General features: G+C 42.5%; 2 protein-coding genes across 2 annotated transcripts in view; one reads left to right on the top strand and one right to left on the bottom strand.

Moving 5' to 3' along the window:
• Positions 1-2,149, top strand: part of igfbp3 (insulin-like growth factor binding protein 3) — a 33,749-nt gene extending 31,600 nt beyond the window's left edge. The window contains exon 4 of the mRNA XM_029707843.1: positions 2,018-2,149. Within this exon, the coding sequence (XP_029563703.1) occupies positions 2,018-2,143 (126 nt within the window). The 3' untranslated portion in view covers positions 2,144-2,149. The remainder of the gene's footprint in view (positions 1-2,017) is intronic.
• Positions 2,150-7,720: 5,571 nt separating this feature from the next.
• On the bottom strand, positions 7,721-10,898 carry igfbp1a (insulin-like growth factor binding protein 1a). The gene is made up of 4 exons (XM_029707842.1): positions 10,355-10,898; positions 9,895-10,067; positions 9,266-9,394; positions 7,721-8,854 (listed from the first exon to the last, which is right to left on the bottom strand). Exons 1-4 carry the CDS (start codon positions 10,731-10,733, stop codon positions 8,729-8,731), a joined length of 807 nt encoding a protein of 268 aa, XP_029563702.1. The 5' UTR covers positions 10,734-10,898; the 3' UTR covers positions 7,721-8,728.
• Between the last annotated feature and the right edge of the window lie 16,763 nt (positions 10,899-27,661).

Below are 27,661 nucleotides of genomic sequence, written 5' to 3'. Positions count from 1 at the left end.
CATTAGAAAAGTAAATCAGTGTAATTTTAAATCCTTTCCGTGGAAACACTAATCTGTTTACATTCTGTGGTCGTGTCCAAATACCCATATTTGCGTCCTAAATAGTAGGCCTTTTAAATATGTGAAAAAATTCAGTTTAATAGTATGCAACATTTCTAAAATCTAGTATACTTTAAATGCCCGGATGTCACACTCATTTGGGCTTTGACAGCAGCTGATCCATTAGATATGGGGATGTGCTACCGGAATCAACCAATAGCAGGAAACAACGCAATCACACATGACACATTCTCAGTATGCGAAAATAGAATGTGTCATAGTACGGGACTGGGGGTGTGGCTGTCTAAATGATGTCATGATAATCACGCCTTTTAATTTCAACATATGAATTGTTTTAATTTTGTAGGCTAGGCTACTTATTTCATTATTGAATTCATGGATCAAGCCTTAGCAGTCCTTCTCATCTCGTTCCCAATGATCCGTGCTTTAGTTTATTATGTTGCTGTCCAGCGGGTCTAAATTCGCGATGCACCCGACTGTCCATGTTTTTTTTGTGCAATAGCCTTTTGATTTAAACATTTGAAAAGTTGTGTTGTGTTTACTAGGCTATTTAGTTTAATGTCTATACTGTATGTTACAGCACCTTGTTTTCACTAATAAATATGTTGAAAAGGTACCAAATGATCTGTTTCTGTCTTCAGTCCCTTTTAGATAGGATAGATGGGCTATATGGTCTACAGTATAGGTTGGATGTGATAGTCTGCCTGTAACCAGCCTGAGTAGGCCTATTCAGAGTTTAGAGAATTCAGAGTTTACAGAAATTATTTGAATTGGAAATGAACTATTATCAGGCTGATTAATGCGATGCATGTCTATTGAATTTAGAAAAATCCACCCGCACTCTGTCCCACTCCACCTACTCAGCCAGTCAGGAGTCGCGACTGCGTTGGGGCAGTGGCATACTGGATACTTTTTACTAAACGGTATTTGCTAAATAGTATGCAACGTTTAGCACATAGTATGCAGTTTAAGTTTGTAGTATGCTAGTATGGGTATTCGGACACTGCTACCATCTCAAAGTTACAAGTCCTATTCCCCTCTCTGTCCTCTTTCCCCTCACTGTCCTATTCCCCTCCCTGTCCTCTTTCCTCTCTCTGTCTTCTTTCCCCTCTCTGTCCTCTTTCCCCTCACTGTCCTATTCCCCTCCCTGTCCTCTTTCCTCTCTCTGTCTTCTTTCCCCTCCCTGTCCTCTTTCCCCTCTCTGTCTTCTTTCCCCTACTGTCTTCTTTCCCCTCTCTGTACTATTCCCCTCCCTGTCTTCTTTTCCCTCTCTGTCCTCTTCCCCCTACTGTCTTCTTTCCCCTCTCTGTCCTATTCCCTTCCCTGTCCTCTTTCCTCTCTGTCTTCTTTCCCCTCTCTGTCCTCTTTCCCCTACTGTCTTCTTTCCCCTCTCTGTCCTATTCCCCTCCCTGTCTTCTTTTCCCTCTCTGTCCTCTTCCCCCTACTGTCTTCTTTCCCCTCTCTGTCCTATTCCCTTCCCTGTCCTCTTTCCTCTCTGTCTTCTTTCCCCTCTCTGTCCTCTTTCCCCTCTCTGTACTCTTTCCCCTCTCTGTCCTATTCCCCTCCCTGTCCTCTTTCCTCTCTCTGTCTTCTTTCCCCTCCCTGTCCTCTTTCCCCTCTCTGTCCTCTTTCCCCTCTGTCCTCTTCCCCCTCCCTGTCTTCATTCTCTCTCCTGTCTGTGTTTCTGTCTGTCCCTGTCTCCCCTCTCAGAGAGTGTTTCTAGGCTGTGGCTATGGGCCAGGGCTAGTTGAATGGTCTTAGTTAGTTAGCCCTTCCCATGCTGGTGTTAACTATCTATTGGATTCAGCTTGCTGAAGGCTGTAAATGTCTGACAGAAAAAGCTCCTTTCCTAGTTTAGTCAAAGTTGACAAGAGTTTTATTTCATAGACTGTAGGTTGTTAATATATTGCATTAAATCAATCTCTCTCTCTCTTTCTCCCCCTCTCTCTCTCTGCAGTGCCGTCCTTCCAAAGGGAGGAAGAGGGGTTACTGCTGGTGTGTGGATAAGTACGGTCAGCCTCTCCCTGGCTATGATGGAAAGGAGAGAGGAGAAGCCCAGTGTTACAACCTGGAGAGCAAATGAGAGGCAGAGAGAGGATGGAGTGATGGAGAGAAAGAATGAGGCAAGAAGGAGAGAGGAATGGGAGAGAGAGAGATACTTTTTTTTTACTCCTGCCTTGCACGTAACCATCGAAAGAGTGCCGGACCGTTGACCTCAGGTCACATGACTGCCGGGTGGGGGAGGGAGAGGGAGGGAGGAGGAGGGAGGGGAAGAGAGGGGGAGGGAGGTGAAGGGAGGGGCAGACTGGGACAGCACAGCCTAATAGGCCAAGCCTTCTGTCCATCATCTGCAGCTATCTGCTCTGTGCTATGGGAACCTCTAGCTACCCCTCGTATCAAAACAAGAGAGAGAGAAACTAAACATCTGCACTATTATTTTAGAGAGAGAGGAAGGAGGGACTTTTCCACTCACTTTAAAGAGGACTTGTCTGTGACTGTGACCCAACGCAACATGCTTGGGTATGTTTGTGTGTGTGTATGCATGCATGTGTGTGTGCGTGCACGTGTGTATGCCTGCGTGTGAGCATGAGTGCGAGCATGTATGAGTGTTTGTGTGTGTGTATGTGTGTGTAAATGCTGTCTTTCAATAAGCTCAGTTTAGAGGTGTAAGAAAACCTCTTGACATCCAAACCCTGCCCCCTTCTATCCTGTCGTGCAGAGACTCTCCCCTTTCTCAGGGTCCATCATTATGAAGGCTTATGGGTAGGCCGGCCTCTGACCTCTTCCCTGCCATGTTGGACACCACTGGCCTTCCCCACTGTCTCCATAGCAACCAGCTTGTCCCGCCAATGTGCTGCGTCACATTTACAGGTTTAGGGGGAAGGAATGGAATGGAGACGGTGCCGAATAACGGTGCCTTAAACCCACACTGCCCCTCTCCCCCTCTTCCCCCATCCCTGACCCCTACCCCTCCCTTTCTCATATTCCTTGGTTAGCCCTCTGCAGTCCTCATAGGACCCCAGGAAGAGTAGCTGCTGCTTTTGCAAAAGTTAATGTTAATGTTAATAAATAAACAGGTTTAACGTTACCACCCTGCAGCCTTGGTCTGGTTAGCTAGCTGGCGGGTTGGGTTAGCATAGTTAGCCAAACTACCACTTCTTCATTCAGGAAATAGGGCCAGTGGTGTTGTCATGTCAACATGGTCCCTCTATCTGCAGTACTCTTCCTGTCTATGGTGCATATGGCCTGGTGTGGGGTCCTTTAGACTGGGCCTGCACAGTGAGACCGGGCTGCTTTCTCTGCCATAGGTGCCAGCTTCGAGGCCAAGCACAACCACTTAAAGCACTTTAGCTGCACCCAACCAACTTCCCTACAGCGCTCCTCGCAGTTAAAGACAATTTGTATTCATTGTAGCGTAGTAGTCATACCTTTTCATTGGTGGCAACATTTAACAAGGTTTATAGCACTGTAGAACAAAACATCAACAACAAAAAAAAAAAACAATGTTACACAAGCACTTCTGACTGTGACTTTACTCAGCCTAGAGAACAAACGCCCCTCCTCAGAATTTCCATTCTATGCAAAGTGTGTTTTATTTTTGTTGATATTGTTCTTGGAGATGCTTGTATGATCTTATGCCAACATAACTCCACCAGGTGGATGCAGCACCAAATATGCATTCAAGAAGCAGACAGGGGGTCTGAGGGAGGGGGCGTGGTCCTCCTAGAAGGGCTCCCTGCTTCCTGTATGACGCTTTCACATATCCTGTGTCTGAAATGGCACCATATTTCGTATATAATGCCCTATGGGCCCTGGTCAAAAGTGATGCACTATATAGGGAATAGGATGCCATTTCAGATGCAGACTTGAACAGTGGAGTGTGCAGGACAAGGAATGCTAGCCCAGTAGCTCGGTAGCATGGAATTGGATGCACACACACTTTAAAACAAACAACAACAACGACATCTTAAAACCAACCAACCTGCTGAGGCTACAAACCATTCTATTTGAAGACTTGATTTCGAGGGAGGATAATTAAATTATGTTTATGCTATTGCCCCGCCCCTTCCCAGTTCTTTGTTAGTCTTTTTCTATATTCAAAATGTTTTCCTGGCTATGTGGCTGACACATGGACGGTACTTCAAATTAAATAAATAAAGAAGTTATTTATCTAAGAAAGAACTATAAACTGATCCAAAGTACGTTTTTTTATTACCAACAATTCAGTGACTCACTGATTGTACAACAAACTCGAAGTTGATTCAGCGTATTTTGGGGAATGTAATCACTAATGAATGTTACGTTTTTTTTATTAACATTTTCTTCTATAATTATTTTTGTAAACTTTATACATCTCTGGTTTGTTGGCCACGGTAACTGTCAGTCGGTCAGGCACTCAGGTCACTGGTCTGTAGTGTAATCGGTTTGTAACACAGTTGGGGTCAGTTTTATTTCTATTCAGTCAATACAATAATCTGAAATTCTTCATGAGGAAATGTTGAATTTGAATTTCAACTGACTTTTCTGATTTAACTGAATGGAATGGAGCCCAATCCTGTTGTGTAATACAATGGGTCTGTAGTCAAGTGAAACTCGCAGTCAGTCCATCAGTCACTGCTCCAGCACTTCTCTCTGTACACACCAACGTTCACACAAACGTGCACAGCAATGTGCACGCGATGCCATCCCATCTCAGTCTCGGTCCACTGTGCAAATCCAGGGGCACCTCTGTCTCTGTAACATTTTGTCACTTTTCTGGTGGTCATGTAAGAATCTCTCTTTTGTTCACGGGTAATTGGACTTTATTTTTTCATTTTGTTTTCAAGTTTTATTGTTTAAAGAGTTTGATTCTTTAAAGAAAAAAAGCTTTTCATGTTACTAAACTAGAAAATCACACAGCTATTATTTTCTTTGAGAAAGGAACATTATTTTGTTAAAATATAATTTGTATTTAATGTCTTTTTAAAATAAAAAATAAACACTATTTTCATTTACTGTTGAACGGCTCGAGGGTGTTTTTACGAGTTAGGCTGTGTTACCTCAGAGAGCTGAGAAGTACATCCAGTACTCAATACTGTCCTACTTCAGAGTTATAGTAAGTAGGCCTACATTCAATAAACTGTTTACATCAAATGTTCTAGCAGACAGGGAGGCAGTTGGCAACCAAAAAGATGACCAGAGGAATCTATTTTGATCGTTGATGAAAAGGTTCAGAGGTACTGTTTTTCTCATCACAAATCCTTTCTATCCCAGCTCCCTCTCTCCCTCCATACCAAATCCCTCCCTCTCTCGCTCTCTCTATTTCACTCTCTTCTTCAGCCTTGGAATATGGCAAAAATAATAAAGCTGTGGTGCCAGGCAGGCTGGCAGTGGGCACGTTGGGGTGGTTGAGGGAAACACACACATAAAGAGAGAGAGAAGGCGAGAGAGAGAGAAAGAAAGAGATAGCGAGAGAGAGAGAACACAGCACACTGTAGACACACAACCTAGAGCCTCAGGCACTGCTACAGCGCAACAAGACAGAACAACATGAAGTTTGAGCAAGGTGTATGTGTGTTTATATGGTTGGGTTGGTTGTTTGGTTGGAGTTCCACAATATATTGAGGAAACAGTTTGATTAGCAACGCATTCCTCTGTGTTACAGATAATGGCTGTGTCTGAAATGGCACCCTAATCCCCATAGGGCTTTGATCAAAAGTACTGCTCTATATAGGGAATAGGGTGCAATTTCAGACGCAGTCGAAGTTTGTAGCTTTACGCTAGGGCTGTTTATGCACATACTCCTATATGGCTGAGGCATTCACCACATGACTACACAGTCACACACACTGCCCAGGGCATTAAGAATTAATTTATCGTCAGGAATTATTTGATCATTAAAAAGAGTAGGCTGCTCCAGCCGGAATACATACAGTTGAAGTAGGAAGTTTACATAGACCTTAGCCAAATACATTTAAACTCAGTTTTTCACAATTCCTGACATTTAATCCTAGTAAAAATTCCCTGTCTTATGTCAGTTAGGATCACCACTTTATTTTAAGAATGTGAAATGTCAGAATAATAGTAGAGAGAATTATTTATTTCAGCTTTTATTTCTTTCATCCCATTCCCAGTGGGTCAGAAGTTTACATACAGTCAATTAGTATTTGGTAGCATTGCCTTTAAATTGTTTATCTTGGGTCAAACGTTTCAGGTAGCCTTCCACAAGCTTCCCACAATAAGTTGGGTGAATTCTGGCCCATTCCTCCTGACAGAGCTGGTGTAACTGAGTCAGGTTTTTAGGCCTCCTTGCTCGCACACGCTTTTTCAGTTCTGCCCACAAATTTTCTATGGGATTGAGGTCAGGGCTTTGTGATGGCCACTCCAATACCTCGACTTTGTTGTCCTTAAGCCATTTTGCCACAACTTTGGAAGTATGCTTGGGGTCATTGTCCATTTGGAAGACCCATTTGCGACCAAGCTTTAACTTCCTGACTGATGTCTTGAGATGTTGCTTCAATATATCCACTTAATTTTCCTCCCTCATGATGCCATCTATTTTGAAGTGCACCAGTCCATCCTGCAGCAAAGCACCCCGACAACATGATGCTGCCACCCCTATGCTTCACGGTTGGGATGGTGTTCTTTGGCTTGCAAGCCTCCCCCTTTTTCCTCCAAACATAACGATGGTCATTATGGCCGAACAGTTTTATTTTTGTTTCATCAAACCAGAGGACATTATCCAAAAAGTACGATCTTTGTCCCCCATGTGCAGTTGCAAACCGTAGTCTGGCTATTTTATGGCGGTTTTGGAGCAGTGGCTTCTTCCTTGCTGAGCGGCCTTTCAGGTTATATCGATATAGGACACGTTTTACTGTGGATATAGATACTTTGTACCTGTTTACTTCCGCATCTTCACAAGGTCCTTTGCTGTTGTCCTGGGATTGATTTGCACTTTTCACACCAAAGTACGTTCATCTCTAGGAGACAGAATGCGTCTCCTTCCTGAGCGGTATGACGGCTGCGTGGTCCCATGGTGTTTATACTTGCGTATTATTGTTTGTACAGATGAACGTGGTACCTTCAGGCATTTGGAAACTGCTCCAAAGGATGAACCAGACTTCTAAAGCTTCTAAAGCCATGACATCGTTTTCTGGAATTTTCCAAGCTGTTGAAAGGCACAGTCAACTTACTGTATGTAAACTTCTGACCCACTGGAATTATGATACAGTGAATTATAAGTGAAATAATCTGTCTGTAAACAATTGTTGGAATAATTACTTGTGTCATGGACAAAGTAGATGTCCTAACCGACTTGCCAAAACAAGACATTTGTGGAGTGGTTGAAAAATGAGTTTTAACGACTCCAACCTTAGTGTATGTAGACTTCCGACTTCAACTGTACATAAGAAATTATTAATAAAACAAATGCAGTAAAGCCCAAAGGCTATTTCCAAGATGAACAAGATAATATCTTTGAGGTTAAATGTTTTTATTAAATATATCACTTTTAATTTTTTTTAATATATTTTTTTTACAATACAACTCAATTACAAAAGTGTCCATACACATGAGTGAGCAGTCGGTCACTTTGGAATAAAAATGACATCTTTCTCTCTCTCTCTCTCTCTCTCTCTCTCTTTCCTTCTAGCTCTCTCTCACACTTTCTCTCTTTTCCTTCTCGCTCTTTCTTTCTTTCTCTCTCTTTCTTTCTCTCTCTCTTTCTCTCTCTCTCTTTCTCCCTCCAACAGCAGCATGTAGACAGAGCACGCACATCACAAATCAAACACGGTCAAACCACACAGTCAAACGACAACAATTTGTTATTTGTGGTCATAATGCGTTCATGGTCAGAAAAAGAACGGTGATGCCAGTCAGTAAAGTAAAATGAAAGTCCTCTTTGTAAAGTGAAAGTCCTCTTTGACAGGAGGATGTATCAAAATAATAAAGACAGACAGTCAGCAGAGACAAACAAGCACCAGGAGGTAGGTCAAGGTAGATACCCGTCAGAACAGGGGCAATACAGGAGCATTACCCATCATGCAATTCTGCAAACCCCACAGGACCATAGGATATTGAGTTTCTTAGAAGGTAAGTATGCCCAAATTAGTTGTTTTCTGCATTCACTGATGTAGTTGAGTGTCAGCATCTATGAATCATATCAGAAAAAAACACAACAAATAAACCATGGCAATGAACATGAAAAACAATGAAAAGTAACATAATAACAATTACAAATCCTTCTAAAAGACATTTTGGTCACACAGTGCTTTTGTTCTTGTTTGGTTCGTTTTAAAAAGTAAACCAGCAGACAAACTCCTAAAGACCAGAGCGAGATCAACTCGGCAATATGGAGTAACTTAGGGCATAGATACATATGTGCACATCATACACTGATAAAAATACACATATAATAATAATAATGATAACAATACTAATAACAATAAGGCAAAATTATATAAATATTCTTAACATAAAAATAACAAAATGAAGAGATACATAGTGTGAAATAAATAAAGCTGTAGAGTTAAAGTAAATGCATGAAAATATGAACAATGACAGTGTGTACCTGAATATCAAACACCACCATTTACAATGAATAAATAACAGGTATTGAAAGAAAATCAGTGGTTTAGTGTGTGTGTGTGTGTGTGTGTGTGTGTGCACGTGCATTCGTGCGTGTTCTGCATCAGTGGTTGATCTCATAAGCGCACTCAGCATCTCCCTCCAGATCAGTGGATCCCAGAATCTTCTTTCCGTTCCAGAAGGACACACACCAACACCTGCCTTTCTGTCCATCAAGAGATGACTCACACTGTGAGAGAGAAGGTGAGAGAGAGATAAAGACAAATTAGAATGCCTGGGTTTTTTTTACACGCCGTAACACACCTCCACCAAACACACCTGTTCAGATGTGCTATGACCTTCATCTGTGTGCAGCCGCACCTCATGGGGCAAACATACACCCATTCCAAGACAAACGTGTGTACAGGCACACACACGGAAAGGCACACACGCGTGTATAGTCATGCCGCGCCAAGGGGATGACACTAGAGTGAAACTAGCTGAATGTGCTCCAAGGTGTAAGCAGTGCTGTACAAATCTCTGCCTGAACACACATTACTCTTTCTGGAGCTGTGGTTGGACACACACACACACACACACACACACACACACACACACACACACACACACACACACACACACACACACACAGTGTGTCTACCTGTTTCGCTTTGTAGAGTCCGTGTTTGTCACAGTTTGGCAGATAAAACCTGATCAGTTTGTCTCCTAGCTTCTGTTGTGACTTAGCAATCTTCTCCAGAGCTCTCTGTAACTCCACATGACAGGGACCCTGGGAGGAGAGGGAAAGAGAGAGATAAGGAGTTTTAAGTGTATTTCTGTGTACTGTGTAGGCATATTTTAAGTGTTTTATTCATCTTCACTTGCTTCTAAATCCGTCTCTGAAGGGGCTACATGGGAGACCTGACCCTACCTGTATAGAAATATCTAAGGGTATGCTATCAAGTAGTGCTGCTAGATAGAGTAGAGTACTGCCTTCTCACTAGTCATCAAAGGTAGCTGTTCTATCCAATCAACTCACACAGTCAAGGCCTGTTGTGGCAAAACACTGGTATTTTGTAAAATTGTTTCATGATAGGTCATAAGGTAGGCTAATGCACACACACCCCCGCACCCACACGCACGTGCAGACACACTTCAAAGTCACTCGAGCGCCCCCTTGCGGTATGACGCTAACTACCCACAACCCAACCATCCTTTGACTCTCCAAAAGTTTTAAGAACGTTAAATTATAATTGCAAAACGGTTAGTAGATTTTCCGTGAGCGCTCACCTGCTCCACCAATTTCTTTCGTATTGCGTTAACTTTGGCTTTCATGCTCTCCAGCGCGTCCGCTGCGGCCCGGGGATCGAAGGGCTTGCTGTGGCCGTGGAGATAGAGGCTGGAGCCGGGGTCTGATACCATGGCAGCGTTCTCTGTCTCGGCATAGTCCACCGCTCCTTGGTCTGGAGAAAAGAGGGAATGAGTGTCAAGAAGGGGAAAAGCCAGTAGAAATCACAATCTTGATTGCACTTATGCACTCGTACATTTGCAAATGATGAATAATGTGCAGTCTAATTACTATTTGGATATAGTTATCAATATTATTAGACTAATAGGCTTTTAAAAATATATGTTATCACTAGCTTATGTCAACTATAGACATTATATATATATATATATATATATATTGCATATATGCTATTTATAATCTAGCTATAGCCAAAACATTCTGTAATTAGGGGTTACATACCGGGGTTTTGGGGCACAGGGTTCCTCTCGGGCTCGGGGATCTCCGTGCATACAGCCTGGCCTCGAGTGAGGGAGTGCAGCGGCCGGAGGTCACCGGGTCTCGGGGTGCACCTCAGTCCGGACCCGCATGGCGCCGTGTAGATTCCGCACAGATCCCCCGTCTTCAGGGCGCAAGCGAGGCAGCATCCACAACCAGGCTCCCGCAGAACCTCCGCACAGCCGGGCGCCACCGCTGGACACTCGCTCAGCTTCTCCGGAGAGCACGGAGCGCATCGGATCGGCTCTTGCGCTAACACCGGAGACCCCAGGACAGACCGGACCAGCACAGAGCAGCATACCGCTGCTGCCACCAATACATTTCTGTGAAATAATCCACTCATGGTATAAGGAGAGTCTGGAATAAGGAAGAATAGTAGTTTATCAAAGGTAAGGAGACTTAGAAAAAACACGGTTCGTTCCTGTTCCTTAGTTTCTTTCCTTTGATTTTGGAAAAATGACTACTACTTGCGCGCAGCCTTATTTATACCCTGGTCATTGTAAAATGTTTGACGCATCTGCATTATGAATGACTTCTAAAAAGAAGGTGTAATGATCCGACGGCTTCTGATTGGCCCTCATATGTCCAGTCAGAGACCTCATTTGAATACAACACGCAAAACACAATATCGTATTTATTTTGGAACAGACTGTGCTCGCACGTCGCGCTCTCTGTAGGCAGAACATCAACCAGTGACAGTGTGACGACATCACCGTTTGGTGTTGCAAGTGAGGAAAAGGAATTCTGTATTCTCACACTATTGCCAGAATAACATTCTGTCATCCCTGTCAGTCTATATAGCCCATCATGAATTGATCTGATTTAGTAGGCTGATGCTGAACGGAAGCAGTTTAGTTCAGCAAACAAGTGAAGACCTATTTCACCACCACAGTGTGGTACAATGCCTGCTATTCATGAGGTTTTTAAAAAAAATATCCTTTCAAACTTCTTACACAGCTTCCAGCAAAAACGAATAATGACTGCTGATTACGCCGGTTAGCTGGTTAGCCTGCACCTAGTAGGCTACTGTAAATGTCCAGCACTAATTGAATTTGAGAAAGCATCCATGCACCGCGCAGATAATCCGGCGCAAATGGGGGTCACGGTGTACAGTGCTTTCTGAGTCACCCCAATAGGCACAGACTTCAATTCAACCTCTATTCCACGTTATTCAACGTCATTTCGTTGATTCAACCAGTGGGATGCACGGCAGCGGGTCGCCGACAGTGGAATGCGACCTCCACTCCCGGGTACTGACGGAAGCCCCATTTTGGTCTCCACAGCGCCAGAGCTGACCGGAGGAGTACAATTGTAGTTACCCGTTTCCTTTCCGGTGTTAATAATAGACCGTGCGGAATGAGGCTGCACTGACATGGCCAGAGACACGTCCCGGGTCCCGCGCGCACGTGTGTGTGCGTGTGTGTGTGTTTGAGTGTGTGTGTGTGTGTGTGAGAGAGTGTGTGTGTGTGTGTGTGTGTGTGTGAGAGTGAGAGAGTTAGTGAGAGAGAGAGAGAGAGAGAGTCTGCTCTTGGCACACCACAGGGGTACTGGGGACAGTGGGAAATAGATTACCATGTTACACTCAGCCCTATGTTACAGGGCAACAGACCTGGCAATGGTGGATGACTGTGTTGTTCATTTAGGAGGCTGAAAGTGGAGAGGCCAATATTACAGCTAGGAATTGGTCACGCTAGGGAATGTTCTCAGGGGTGACCGCCAGGGGCCAGAGATGGTGAGCAATGCATAGAGGGGTGAACTGAGGATACCAACCATGACTGTAATGGTGGACGAAGGGGGGTCCCAAATGGCACCCTATTCCCTTTATAGCGCACTACTTTTAAACAAGGTCTGTATCCCAAATGACTTCCTATTAGCCTTACAGTGCACTAGCTCTACTTTTGACCAGGGCTCTCCTTGTGTCACCACTAAGCAATATGTCATCATGCTACATGCAATGACTTGTAAGAGTGCATCATCTTCCTACCAAGTGGTTAAGATTAGACCCACTTCTCATGTAACCGACTGAGTTACTGTTTGTATTCCTTCTATAGCCCCAAGCTGAATAAATACTGTATATAATGAGACTTTTAACATCTGAAACCAGTTGAAGTCTGAGGTGATCTAGTCAACGATCTTCTGGAATGATGCAATACTAGTAATAGCCCACTGGGCACAGACGTCTTTTCAACGTTTATTCCACATTAGTTCAACGTAATTTCATTGAAATGACGTGGGAACAACATTGATTCAACATGTGTATGCCCAGTGGAAGGCAACTCAAGTCTTAATGAAGGAAAGCATGCTCTACAGCAGGGGTTCCACATTTTTTTCACTCAGGGCCCCCTTTCCAGCATTGGGGAACATCCCGTGTCCCCCGCACACACACACGCCACGTCTATTTATATGGGCACAAGAACTGTTCATGACACTACCCAATTCCGTAATTACACATTGTGCATTGTATTATTACAACATTCAAGAGTAAGTTTAAAGCCGGACTGAGTTCCGCCCCACGTGCAGACCCACAGTTTGGGAACCATTGGCCTATAGCTACGGCACATCTTGAAGACCATTGATGCAAATGCAGAGGGAGAAAAAGGAATAGATTTTGCATTCCTTTTTATGTTGTTAAAAAAAAATGATAATGAAAATTAATTTAGGATCTGATTGAATTCCAGCCAATAATTTTATTTCATGGGTTTATATGTCAAACTATGCAGTGTGTTGACAAGTTCATGTTACAATTCAAAATCAAAGAGCCTCTTTGTGTCTAATCATTGACATTCTATCTGCCCATTATATTTCCTTTTACTACATTAATTAAAAGGGCAATCTGGGATTGGTACATACATTATTTTACTTTAAAATGAATTATATATAGCCATTGACAGGGGTGGAAAGAGAACTGAAATATCCTACTCATGTAGAAGCAGTGCTAATGTAATGACATTTTACTCAAGAAGAAGTAAAATTACTGATGTAATTTCTCACTCACTCACTCACTCACTCACTCACTCACTCACTCACTCACTCACTCACTCACTCACTCACTCACTCACTCACAAACTCCCTCTTTCATTCACTGACCAAGAGTAGAAAGAGTACTGATATATCCTACTCAAGTAGAAGTACTATTACTTTAATTACATTTTAGATGTAAAATTATTAACTTTGAAAAATACTTTTAATAGCTACTTAATTACAGTAAAGAGTTGCTGTAATTAGTTACTTTACACCTCTGTTCATTGATCTCTGGTCATTAGCTTAGTACCAAAAAAACAGTGGTGGTGTGACCGCTTTGTTGTTGTTTGAATCCCAGATTGCCCCCTTATGGTATGGGCTGGCTGGCAGTCAATAGGTAAACTGCCCTGTAATGCACTGGAGAATGTGGACCAAAGGCTGTGTTTATACAGACAGCCCAATTCTGATATTTTTACTTTTGACTAATCACATTAGATCTTTTCACATCAGCTCTTTTTCAGAGCTGATCTGATTAGTCAAAAGACCAATTAGTGAAAAAATATACGTTTTGGGCTGCCCGTGTAAACACAGCCATAGTGACCTAGGGTTCCCTGAACCATTAAACACACGTGTTCTATTCCACCAGTCATGCTCTAACGTCTATCCCACCTTATTAAATTATTGTAGTTTAGGGCTTTATGATCAGTTTAAATCAGCGTTGCATGTGCTGCTATAGTCTCTCGTGACAGCACGTGAGATTTGGTTCTGGGTTCCGAACCTCAGATTAGGTGTGCTTAAGTGCTGACATTGATGTGGAATGGCCAAAGGAATGGTCATTGGAGCCTATCGTCCCAAATGGCACACTACTGCCTATGTGCTCTGCTCAAAAGTAGTGCACTATATAGGGAATAGGGGGCCATTGGGGATACAGACCAGGTTGGCAAGGTTGCCCAGGTTGCCAAGAGGTGACCCAATGTTCTAGAGCAGGGATGGGCAACTGGCAGCCCCCCTTTGAAGCCCCACGGATCAATTTCCAAAAATGAAAACATTTTAAATAACAATAACAATTTTTAGGAACTCAGTCGGGATCTCTACTTACTGTTGAGAGTCAGAATAGTAAAATACACAAGTTGCAAATTTGTTTGTGCATCAGAAGTTCTTCTCTTGTTATGTCAGTCGCTGGCAATCAATCAATTGGCCCATGTCAGCTAACATGTTTTAGATTTGTAAGTTATTCTAGCCAGCTACTGTATCTAAATTTGTTGCAGTAATGGTCAGATTACGGACCTGGAGGCCCCCTTTGATTTTGGAAGTCACTCTCACTCAGATATCATATTAACATTTGTATTAGTTTTACCTTAATTTAACTAGGCAAGTCAGTTAAGATCAAATTCTTATTTACAATGACGGCCTACACCGGTCAAACCCGGACTACGCTGGACCAATTGTGCGCTGCCCTATGGGACTCCCAATCACGGATGGTTGTGATACAGCCTGGATTCGAACCAGGGTGTCTGTAGTGACGCCTCTAGCACTGAGATGCAGTGCCTTAGACCTTGCTCCACTCGGGGCAAAATGTGTAGAACTGAATGAAATTGGCTTAAAAACAGCAAATATTTCTCTGGACCCTTTGGCAAAATGTGTAGAATTGCAGGAAATGAACTGTAAAACTGAAATATTTTCTCTCCGCCACATTGCAAAATGAGTAGAATTGCATGAAATGAGTTATGAAACTGCAAAATCTTCTCTCCGCCCTATGACAAAATGTTTAGAATTGCATCAAACTTGGTTTACTGGGTGACTGCACTTCCTGATTGGGCCTGGTTTTAGATTTGGTTAATTAAGAAATGCTTGTGGCCATGACTGAATTCAGACGTCAGTTGGTTTCGGGTTGATGTGACACCCTTGTGTGTTTACAGTTGGGAAGAGTTACGCAAAATTATTTCACCAATTAGCTTCAGCCGGCTGGTGTGTGACCGTGGCAAAGTTGGTTTGACTTTAGATAGCCTATCTCTGGGGCTAGTTAGGGACCGTCAATAAATTGCACAATGTAAATGAGACAATGTTTTCATGTTGGACAACTTTTAATTTTCTAATTAAATGCTTTCTATATGTGTATATGACTTTCTACAATTTGTAGTTGATTTGAGTTTTTCAAGAGATTGAAATTAGGAGCTATTGGAATATTCACATATAAGCTATACTTCCATTAGTTCCGTCTTGGCACCGTCCTGGCCAATATGTCATCATCTGTCACCAGAGACCATATCTGTGGCCCAAATGGTACCTTATTCCCTACAGTGCCATCAGAAAGTATTCATACTACTTGACTTATTCAACATTTTGTTGTGTTACAGCCTGAATTCAAAATTGATGGAAAATGTAATTCTCATCCATCTAAACACAATATCCCATAATGACATAATGAAAACATTGATTTTGCCTATGCTTAGCTCCATTCCCTAATTTTTTTAATCTTGAAAAACTCCCCAGTCCTTAACGATTGCAAGCATACCCATAACATGATGCTGCCACCACTTTGCTTGAGCTTGAAAATATGGAAAGTGGTACTCAGTAATGTTTTGTATTAGATTGGCCCCAATTGTTTGCAGTTTTACTTTAGTGCCTTGTTGCAAACAGGATGCATGTTTGGGAATATTTCTATTCTGTACAGGCTTCCGTCTTTTCACTTTGCCAATTAGGTTACTATTGTGGAGTAACTACAATGTTGTTGATCCATCCTCAGTTTTCTCCTATCACAGCCATTAAACTCTGTAACTGTTTTAAAGTCCCCATTGGCCTCATGGTGAAATCCCTGAGCGTTTTACTTCCTGTCTGGCAACTGAGTTAGGAAGGACGCCTGTATCTTTGTAGTGACTGGGTGTATTGATACAATATCCAAAGTGTAATTAATAAGTTGATCATGAGCAAAAGGATTTTCAATGTCTGCTTTTTCTTACCCATCTACCAATAGGTACCCTTCTTTGCAAGGCATTGGAAAACCTATCTTGTCTTTGTGGTTGAATCTGTTTGAAATTCACTGCTCGACTGAGGGACCTTACAGGTAATTGTATGTGTGGGGTACAGAGATGAGGTAATCATTCAAAAATAATGTTAAACTCTATTATTGCACACAGAGTCCATGCCACTTATTATGTGACTTGTTATGCAGATTTTTACTCCTGAACTTATTTAGGCTTGCCATAACAAAGGGGTTGAATACTTATTGACTCAAGATATTTCAACTTTTTATATTTCATTAATTTCTCAGAAATTCCCAAAACATAATTCCACTTTGACATTATAGGATATTGTGTGTAGGCCAGTGAAAAAAAATCTATATTTAATCAATTTTAAATTTGGGCTGTAACACAATAAAATGAGGAAAAAGTCAAGGGGTGTGTATACTTTCTGAAAGCACAGTACAGTACATAGTGCACTACTTTTGACCAGAGCCCTTGGACGGCAACATAAAGAGAATGGTGTGCCAATTAGGACACACACCATAGCTCCATAGTGTAATATCCCGGCTAAGGTCCGGAAACCCCTGTCACCGCCAAATTACAACTAGCACCATTCGAACCGTGTGTTGCCCCCCTCAGAACATCCTCGCTGCCTTGCGTGGACTTGTACCAAATGACACCCTATTCCTTATAAAGTGCACCACTTTTGACCAGTATTCATAGGACTGGTCAAAAGTAGTCCACTATAAAGGGATTAGGGTGCTATTTGGGATGAAGCCTGAAATCAGCAGAGGGAAAGGTCTGGATGATGGAGAGAGAAGGAGATAAAACTATGGGATTAATATACAGCAAGCACAGCATGTGAACAACACACTCCACTGCGCCTCAATGACAGGCCTTATCTACGTCCCAAATGTCACCATATTCCTTACAAAGGTAGTGCACTGTATAGAGAATATGGTGCCATTTGGAGCACAGGCTGTGGAAAGATCTTACCTCTTACCGCTGTCAGATCAGAAGAGAAGAACAACCTAACAAAACCAAGTCATCCCAGGTCAGGGGCAGACAGACCCAGTTCCCTCAAAAACAGCACGACATTTCAAATACAAGCATGACTAGTCACAGTCCCCCCTCACCTCTTCAGTTTGTGTTTTGGGGTAACAGGCCTGCTACGTAACTTTTGAAACCTGGACATAAAATGACGCTCTGGTTATTTTTCAAGAATTGAATGTGTGTCTGACAGGTGCCTGGCGAGTGACTGAGAACACTAGATGAAAGGGCTCGTGCTCGGCTCACGCTGGCAAGAAGTTACACCTAAAAAAAGTCTACAGAAAACCTACTGTTTTGCTAAAACCCTAGTGTAGCTCCCCTGTAAAGAGGGTATTTGAGGGTCTTTCTCTCTGTAGTCACATAATCACAATCAAAGGTTAAGGTGGCATTGAACATTATCCAACTGGATTGTGTTTACTACAGAGAAGAGGCCTGATGTCACACACATACACAGCCACACACACAAATACACACCTGTAAGTAAAGGACATGTCCATTTATGCTAAGCTAAACTTTGCCTTGTGTGTGACGTAGTAGCAAGGGTAACTGAGGACAACCAGAAAGAGAAAACAGAGGTGATCTAACACATAAACACTAGACTGTACAAACAGATCTGGGATCAGGCTATGATCCGAATCTGCATCCCAAATACTAGAATAAAGACCTATGAGCCCTGGCCAACAGTAGTGCACCACATAGGGAATAGGCTGGCATTTGAGATGGAACCATCACCCTCCTCCTATGGGAATCAGCTCATAAGAAAGAATGTGATGTGAGTGGTCTCAATGACTCTAAGCCCCTAGAGTTGTTATTTCTCTCTCCTCCGCCCCTCTCAAGATTCCTTTTATCAGTTAATCCCCATCCTATTAACCAGCCTGGCTGCACAGGTCACACACACGCACACACACAAACACACACAAAGACACATACACACACATGCAGGTCACAGCACGTTGAGCTGTGGGAGAGAAACATTGAAACAGATATAGAGTCACACGCGGGTAGGCCGGTGAAGGAGGTTACTGCTGGTAGAGTGTGTTTTGTTTTGGGTCCAGAACGAACCTGGGCTCGGTTTCCCAAAAGCAGGTGAAGGCTGAATTCCTTGTTATAACCTTTGTAGGACCATCGTTAAATCTCTGAGCTGTTTCCCAAAACCATCCTAACTAAAGTTGCCCCTAAAAACGCTTGTTCTTTTCCGAATGCCTCAGACCACTCGTAGAACAGTTATTTTCCCTACCGCATCACTTTATACACAGAAGACCTCCACTAAATATAGAATCATCTCTGATAACTTCACAATGAAGTTGACCAGAAATACAAAGTTGCCAATGGCTTTGCAATTGTTACCAACAAGCAAATGAAAAAGGAGATGATTTCATTAAAAGACGTGATAATATCTCTCCAGGAGCTGATCCAAAGTAAGTATTGTGGAATAATTATAACATTGAAGTTAGATTTGAATAGAGAATGCTGATCGTTGAGCAGCACTGTCTTTCTTTCGGTCCTATCAGTATCAACATGCCTCAAATAAGCACTTTGTGACTGTTCTGTCTGCGTGTTGTTTTGGGAAACACATTACATCTTTGGCTGCTGTAGAAAAGACGCATCATTAAAATGTTTGTAAGCCTAAATTCCATCGCTTTCGGGAAACGTGGTCCAGAGTATTATTGGAAGTGTTTTTCTTAAAGGGATAGTTCAGACAAATGATAAAATGACAAATTGGTTTCCTTACCCTCTAAGCAGTCTAAGGTTTGACAGCAATCCATGTTTTGGTTTAGTTTCCCTGGCACTGTTTCCAAATGATAACGTTTAGCATTTGGAAACAGTGCCAGCCAATGCCAGGGAAACTAAACCAAAGCATGGATTGTTGTCATACCTTGTGTATAGCCTGCTTACAGGGTAAGGAAACCAATGTGTAATTTTATAATTTTGGTGAACAATCACTTTAAGAACACTTTCAAGATCTGTTGTGTTTCATTTCATTTAGATAATCTGTACTGTAACTCTTGTTAGTCAGAACTGTAACTCTTGTTAATATCTACTGTAACTCTTGTTAATCTCTACTGTAACTCTTGTTAATCTCTACTGTAACTCTTGTTAGTCAGAAATGTAACTCTTGTTAATCTCTACTGTAAATCGTGTTAATATCTACTGTAACTCTTGTTAGTCAGAAATGTAACTCTTCTTAATCTCTACTGTAAATCGTGTTAATATCTACTGTAACTCTTGTTAGTCAGAAATGTAACTCTTGTTAATCACTACTGTAACACTTGTTCATCTCTAATCTCCTCTGTCTTGTTGTATGTTGGATAACGCACTTGAATGTGTAAATGTAACATGGATGTGTGTGTGTGTGTGTGTGGGGGGGGGGGGGGGGGGGGGGGGGCAGAAGTCCCCATAAGAATAGTAAACAAACTCAAATTTAACCAACTGGAGAGAAATGCTATTTGTAGGGGGTTTAGGGTTAAGGTTAGAATGAGTGTTAGGGTTAAAAGTATGTTAGGAGCAAGGGTTAGTTTTAGTGTTAGGGTTAGGAGCTAGGGTAAGGTTTATGGTTAGGATTAAGGTTCGGTTTTTTGGTTAACGTCAGGGTTAGGTTTAGGGTTAAGGTTAGGGTTAGGGTAAGAGTACGGGTTAGGGTTAGGGGTTAGGGAAAGTAGGATTTTGAATAGGACTGAATTGTGTCCCCCCACAAGGTTAGCTGTACCAAACTGTGTTTGTGTGTGTGATTGTACACTTGTGTGTGGGAAACTAAGGAAATCCAGGCTCCCATGCACCAGCATCCATTGTGTTTGATTTCCTCCTCTTTCTGTGTGTAGCTGCTGTGCTCTCCCCCCTCTCTCTCTCTCTCTCTCTCTCTCGCTCTCTCTCCCTCGCACCCCCCTTTCGCTGCAGCAGCTTTAATAAGAGAGAGAGAGAGAGAGAGAGAGAGAGAGAGAGAGAGAGAGAGAGAGAGAGAGAGAGAGAGAGAGAGAGAGAGAGAGAGAGAGAGAGAGAGAGAGAGGAAGCCAGGCTAGAGGCTCATCTTGGCCAACTTGATTAGACACAATCCCATGAATGAATCAGGGGAACTATGTTTGATTTGCCAAAGTTCATTAGAACATACATAATACACCGGGGGGAAGTTAACTGGCTTGGTAGATTTGATTTCCAGATTTACCTTATGCAACTATGACACACTTCACAGAGACTAGAATAAACAAAGTTATTCTTACTGCGAAACTACACTGACACCGTGACGAGAGTTTACTCTCAGACCTCCGTCAACGTGGTTTTCAGGGTGCTTCACTGGGAGCGTGACGAGATGCATAACCTATCTGAAGAAATATGGTTTATTTCATAAAGGGATTCTATCTGAAATCCATTTTACATTACGGAGTCGTTACAGTGACTTGACGGTATTAGTATAGTTTGAACGTTAGTAGCATACTTCTTATGCTTTGTTAACACACTTAGTTCTGCATTGTCTGTCTGTCTGTCTGTCTGTCTGTCTGTCTGTCTGTCTGTCTGTCTGTCTGTCTGTCTGTCTGTCTGTCTGTCTGTCTGTCTGTCTGTCTAAACAACATTTATTCTTACCAGCATACTTATGCTTTGTTTAAACACTTAGTTCTGCACATAGAAATCAACGGTAGGCAACAACACATCTGTCACGCTGATCCTCAACACTCGGGCCCGTCAGTGGTGCATGCTTAGTCCCCTCCTGTACTCCCTGTTCACCCACGACTTGCTGACGATGCAACAGTGGTAGGCCTGATCACCGACAACGATAAGACAGCCTATAGGGAGGAAGTCAGAGACCTGGCAGTGTGGTGCTAGGACAACAACCTCTCCCTCAATGTGAGCAAGAAAAAGGAGCTGATCGTGGACTACAGGAAAAGGAGGGCCGAACAGGCCCCTATTAACATCGACGGTGCTGTAGTGGAGCGGGTCGACAGTTTCAAGTTCCTTGGTGTCCACATCACCAACAAACTATCATAGTCCAAACACAGCAGACAGTCGTGAAGATGGCACGACAACAACTTTTCCCCCCCAGGAGGCTGAAAATTGATTTGGCATTGGTCCTCAGATCCTCAAAAAGTTCTACAGCTGCACCATCGAGAGCATCCTGATCGGTTGCATCACCGCCTGGTATGGCAACTGCTCGGAATCCAACCATGAGGTGCTACAGAGGGTAGTGTGTACGGCCCAGTACATCACTGGGGCCAAGCTTCCTGCCATCCAGGACCGATATACTAGGCGTGTCAGAGGAAGGCCCCAAAAATTGTCAAAGAATCCAGTCACCCAAGTCATAGACTGTTCTCTCTGCTACCGCACGGCAAGTGGTACAGGAGCACCAAGTCTAGTTCCAAAAGGCTTCTTAAGTTAAAAGAGCTTATACCCCCAAGCCATAAGACTGCTGAACAATTAATCAAATTGCCACTATTTCTATATTATGTGATAGTTATAAAATTGTCATACCATGGATCTTTTAGCTATTTGATTTGGAATTTTAGGACCTCCGTAGGTATAATTTTTATATTTTGTATTTTATTTGATAAAATATTGAATTTGGCCTTTACAACTATAGCCCATAGAAACGCATTGAATTACACATTCATAAATGGAAAAATAGACAGTCAAAAAAGAAATCATAAGGAATAAGATTTTGAAGTGTTTGTCCTATATCTAGAAGATATATCTAGAATATATAGGAAAGCTCAGGAAATATTTTGTTTTTTTTGGACATATTATTTATTTAACCCCCTTTTGGGGGGGGGGGGGGGCACGGAACTACATCCATACTTCCATTCATGTTTTAAACCGGAATCGGGTTACCTTCAGAGGAGTCCCATGACACTTTTCGGGATGTCTCACGGTCTGACAAGCGCAGCTTTAGCTCAGCCACCTTCCACTGCAGATGCGGTAGGCCGACATAGGCTGATATGGTGAATTAAGACGCAGCCCATGCAGAAAAACAGATATCTCTAGCTTAAACTGACGGATTTTGATGGGGATTTGTATTATGATACTTAGATCTGACAAACACTTTGGAAGGGGTAGTAGTTGGTAGAGTTTGGTATGAGGGTTTTGCCATGGATGGCAGTCGGTGAGGCCAGCCCCCGGTCGTGGATCAGAGGAGGCAGGTACCAATGAACAAAGTCGGAAACCAACAGGATCCTGAACAGCTTCTACCCCCAAGCCATAAAACCGCTAAATATACTGAACAAAAATATAAACGCAACATGTAAAGTGTTGGTCCAATGTTTCATAAGATCCCAGAAAAGTTCCATATGCACAAAAAGCTTATTTCTCTCAAATTTTGTGTGCCAATTTGTTTACATCCTGTTAGTGAGCTGGGGACAATAAAATACCACTCTAAAATGTACAGCTTTGTCACACAACACAATGCAACAGATATCTGAAGTTTTGAGGTAGCGTGCAGTTGGCATGTTAACTGCAGGAACGTCCACCAGAGCTGTTGCTAGATATTTAATGTTAATTTCTCTACCATAAGCAGCCTCCAACGTCGTTTGAAAGAATTTGGTAGTACGTCCAAGCAGCCTCACAACCACGGACCATGAGTAACCATCCCAGCCCAGGACCAGCCACCCGGACAGCAGATGAAACTGGGGGTTTGCACAACCGAAGAATTTCTGCAGAAACTGTCAAAAACCATTTCAGGAAAGCTCATCTGCGTGCTTGTTTGTCCTCACCAGTGTCTTGACATGACTGCAGTTTGGCGTCGTGACCGGCTTCCATGGGCAAATGCTCACCTTCGATGACCACTGGCACGCTGGAGAAGTGTGCTCTTCACAGATGAATCCGGGCAGATGGCAGAGTGCCCCATGGTGGTGGTGGAGTTATGGTATGGGAAGGCATAAACTACGGACAACGAACACAATTACATTTTATCTACGTCAATTTGAATGCACAGAGATACCATGAGGCGATCCTGAAGCCCATTGTTTTGCCATTCATCCGACGCCATCACCTCATGTTTCAGCATGATAATGCATGGCCCCATGTCGCAACGATCTATACACAATTCCTGGAAGCTGAAAATGTCCCAGTTCTTTCATCGCCAGTATACTTGCCAGACATGTCACCCATTGAGCATGTTTGGGATGCTCTGGATCGACTTGTATGACAGTGTGTTCCCGTTCCCGCCAATACCCAGCAACTTCGCACAGCCATTGAAGAGGAGTGGGACAACATTCCACAGGCCACAACCAAAAGCCTTATCAACTCAATGCAAAGGAGATGTGTCGCGCTGTATGAGGCAAATAGTGGTCTCACCAAATACTGACTGTTTTTTTATCCACGCCCCTACCTTTTTTATGGTATCCATGACCAACAGATCAATTTTTGTAATCCCTGTCATGTGAAATCCATAGATTAGGGCCTAATGAATTCATTTCAAATGACTGATTTCCTTATATGAACTGTAACTCAGTAAAATCTTGGAAATTGTTGCATGTTGCATTTATATTTCTGTTCAGTGTAGTAGTTACTTAAATAGTAATAGCTACCCAGACTATCTGCATTGTCCCTTTTTACACTAACTTTGACTCATCACACACTGCTGCTACTATTTATTATCTGTCCTGATACTTAGTCACTTTAGTCCTAGTTATATCTACATATCTACTTCAATTGCTTCATACGCCTGCACATCGACTAGATACTGGTACCCCGTGTATATATAGCCACGTTATCTTTACTCTGTATTTATTATTTTGTGTTATTATTTTTCCATAATTTCTCTATTTTCTTCCTCTCTGCATTGTTGGGTAAGTAAGCATGTCACTGTTAGTCTACACCTGTTGTATGTCAAGCATGTGACGAGTACATTTTGATAAAATTTTAGGGTCAGCCCCCAGTCGTGAACTGTGGTTGTCCCCCCCCCCCCCCCATTGTGCAAGAAGCTTGATGGGTGAGTGGATGGTGAGGCCAGCCCCCGGTCGTGGACCGAGTTTGGTAGCTGGTCTCCCTGCAGGATCAGCCCCAGGTCGTGGACCGAGTTTGGTAGCTGGTCTCCCTGCAGGATCAGCCCCGGTCGTGGACCGAGTTTGGTAGCTGGTCTCCCTGCAGGATCAGCCCCAGGTCGTGGACCGAGTTTGGTAGCTGGTCTCCCTGCAGGATCAGCCCCCGGTCGTGGACCTAGTTTGGTAGCTGGTCTCCCTGCAGGATCAGCCCCCGGTGGTGCACTGAGGTTGTCCTGAGCCTGCTGGTGGGCGGATAACTGGCTCAGCATAAACTGCAGTACGACTGTTTGTTACGCCAAAGTGTGAAGAAGGATGATGTTTAAATTCTAGGAGGGTGGTTGATGAATCAATTGGATTCAGGTGAGTGAGGCGAGCTAGTGGCTAATGAAGATTGGATGTTGGTGAGCTAATTGGCATGGTCAGAGGAATTCCATATATATATACATAAATGGACATGCCGAGCGTCTGCATTACAATTATGGGTGTCAAGGGCCGTGTTCCAATATGAATGTAAGTGCCCATATATGGAGTTCTTGCTCTAAGGCTGCGTTCCAGTACAGAAGAACAAGACCATATATGGAAGTTCCTGTTGTGGATTATGTGTGTCATCTGAAGCTTAAAGCTCTCCTCCCGAAAATGTGTTAAAAACTACACTTGGCCTTCCATTGACACCGGGTGATGTAGATGTCCTGAAGGGCATGCCCCTTGTAATGGGATGGGATGCCCGCACACCCCTCTGGAGAGTGATGCAGTTGAGGGGGAAGCAGTTACCATACCAGGCAATGATGCAGCCCGACAGAATGCTCTCAATGGTGCATCTGAAGAAGTTTGTGAGGGTCTTAGGAGCCGTTCCAAATTTCTTCAGCCGCTTGAGATTGTAGAGGCGCTGTACCATCTTCTTCATCACATTGTCGGTGTGGCGAGACCATTTCAGGTCCTCAGTGATGTGCACATAGAGGAACTTGAAGCTTTTGACCCTATCCACTGCGACCCCGTCAATGCAATATGGTCTCAGAGTATTTCGTATTATTCAATGTAAATCTGAGACTCCATTCGGTATGATATGGTACGTTTCGTATGGTACAGTATGTATCAATTTGTGGATGTCCGCCCTTTTCGTCTGATATGTTACGAATTACAATTCGTATTATATTTTATGAATTTGCTTAATGTACAATATGTTACGAATTTGCAAAATGTACTTTGTTACGAATTTGAAAAACGTTTAGTATGTTACGAATTCTAGCTAGGTGGCTAACGTTTGCTAGCTGTCTAACTTTAGCTAGGCTAGGGGTTAGGGGTTAGGGTTCAATTTAGGAGTTAGGTTAAAGGGTTAGGGTTAGGGGAAGGGTTTGCTAAAAGGGTTAAGGTTAGGGTTAGGGGAGGTGCTATCTAACATGCTAAGTAGTTGCAAAGTAGCTAAAAAAGTAGTAAATAGCTGCTTATCAGCTAAAATGCTAAAGTTGTCCACTTTTGCGTCATACGCCCATCCACCCCTACCAACCACCTAACTTTCATTTTTGCCTTAAGTAACAATCTACCTTATTTAACCATACCAAACGTAACATATCATACTCATTTGAGTATGTTAAGTCTACTCTATGAAACCAGGCTGGTCGATGAGGATGGGGACACGCCCTCTCTTCTGTCTTCTGTAGAAATATAATGCTCTAATTCTATGGTTCTGCAAGATGGAAAAGTTAGAGTTTTTTTAATCTGCATCATACTGTCCACCTATTTTATTTTTCTTGAATGTCAAAAGCTAGCGAAATTACTGAATTTCATGAACAGTCTGTTCTATGTAGTCTATTTCTATACTGTTAAATCTACTCTGTCTGTATCATGCAACTGTTCACTCTTTGACCTTTGACAGGGGTCTACCAGGTCACTTTGCTCAGGTCACTATGCTGTGGGTCTGGGCTGTCATGGAAATAGCCTACTACAACAACAACAACAACAACAACAGAAAAATGTTCTGTAAGTGAGGTACATAACATTCCATCCTGTTTCATCAGGCAGGGATTCCACCAATGAGCAAACAGAACAGGACTCCTCATCATGACATCAACTCAAGCTTGTTTATACCTGGTGCTAACGTTTTTTATTGTGTACACATCCTGATTGTGCTGACATTTGTTGACAGACATTGTGATCTGATTGTGATCAGATCTTCCTGACCACATCAGGATATAGTCAGGGACACATTGTGTCTGGATATCTCAAAAAACGTAGATGGATCTGAACAGTAAAACAATTTAAATCATTATAATCCTGCCTATCAAAATCATTCATATGTGGCACCATTGACTTATGACATCAATATGTGTCTTGAACCCCCTAAGGTCAATGTCTGCGCCCCCACGGAAATCTAATTAGCAGAATACAAAAATTATTAGCATTTGAACAGTTTGGTCTACAAACTCACTTGGAAAGATGAGACTCTCACGAACATGGTGTTCTCCATTTCCGATGGTGTTCTCTGTTTCGCTCTACGACCCCCACAAATGTCTTGGGACTCATCTGAAGTCGGTACGTGTCCCTTCCACGGGACGGTTGAGCTAACATAGGCTAATGCGATTAGCATGAGGTTGTAAGTAACAAGTACATTTCCCAGGACATAGACATATCTGATATTGGCAGAAAGCTTCATTTCTTGTTAATCTAACTGCACTGTCCAATTTACAGTAGCTATTACAGTGAAAGAATACCATGCTATTGTTTGAGGAGAGTGCACAATTTTGAACGTGAAAAGTTATTAATAAACAAATTAGGCACATTTGGGCAGTCTTGATACAAACATTTTTAACTGAAATGCAATGGTTCATTGGATCAGTCTAAAACTTTGCACATACACTGATGTCATCTAGTGGCCAAAAATCGAAATTGCACCTGGGCTGGAATAATACATTATGGCCGTACTCTTGCATTTCAATGATCGTTAAAAAAATACAAAAGAACAATTGTTTTTTTTGTTTGCATTATCTTTTACCAGATCTATTGTGTTATATTCTACTACATTCCTTTCACATTTCCATAAACGTCAAAGTGTTAACTTTCAAATGGTACCAAGAATATGCATATCCTTGATTCAGGGCCTGAGCTACAGGCAATTAGATTTGGGTATGTCATTTTAGGTGAAAATTGGGGCTTTTAAAAAAAAAGTTTCCTAATCATTCTTATCCCTCAGATATAGAACAGAAATATCAGAACAAACTTCATTTAGATTTTTTAGGGGGGACTATCTGTTGTTCCATGTAATGAATATGTTATTCAATGCGTTTGTACGGGCAGTAAGGTCAAAAATGATTTATCATCGAACAATTAAAATATCT

This window comes from Salmo trutta, chromosome 22 (genome assembly GCF_901001165.1).
Source record: "Salmo trutta chromosome 22, fSalTru1.1, whole genome shotgun sequence".
Taxonomy (NCBI): Eukaryota; Metazoa; Chordata; class Actinopteri; order Salmoniformes; family Salmonidae; genus Salmo; species Salmo trutta.
The sequence above is the reverse complement of the archived record's forward strand: the minus strand, read 5'-3'. Positions and strand labels throughout refer to the sequence as shown.

Bases quoted from the DNA above. Each gene is read 5' to 3' on its own strand.
- igfbp1a (XM_029707842.1), bottom strand. From the start codon at position 10,733: ATGAGTGGATTATTTCACAGAAATGTATTGGTGGCAGCAGCGGTATGC. The intron at 10,068-10,354 runs GTATGTAACCCC...TCTTTTCTCCAG, and splicing joins CCCTGTGCCCCAAAACCCCG to ACCAAGGAGCGGTGGACTAT. The intron at 8,855-9,265 runs GTAGACACACTG...TCTCTCTCACAG, and splicing joins GACTCTACAAAGCGAAACAG to TGTGAGTCATCTCTTGATGG.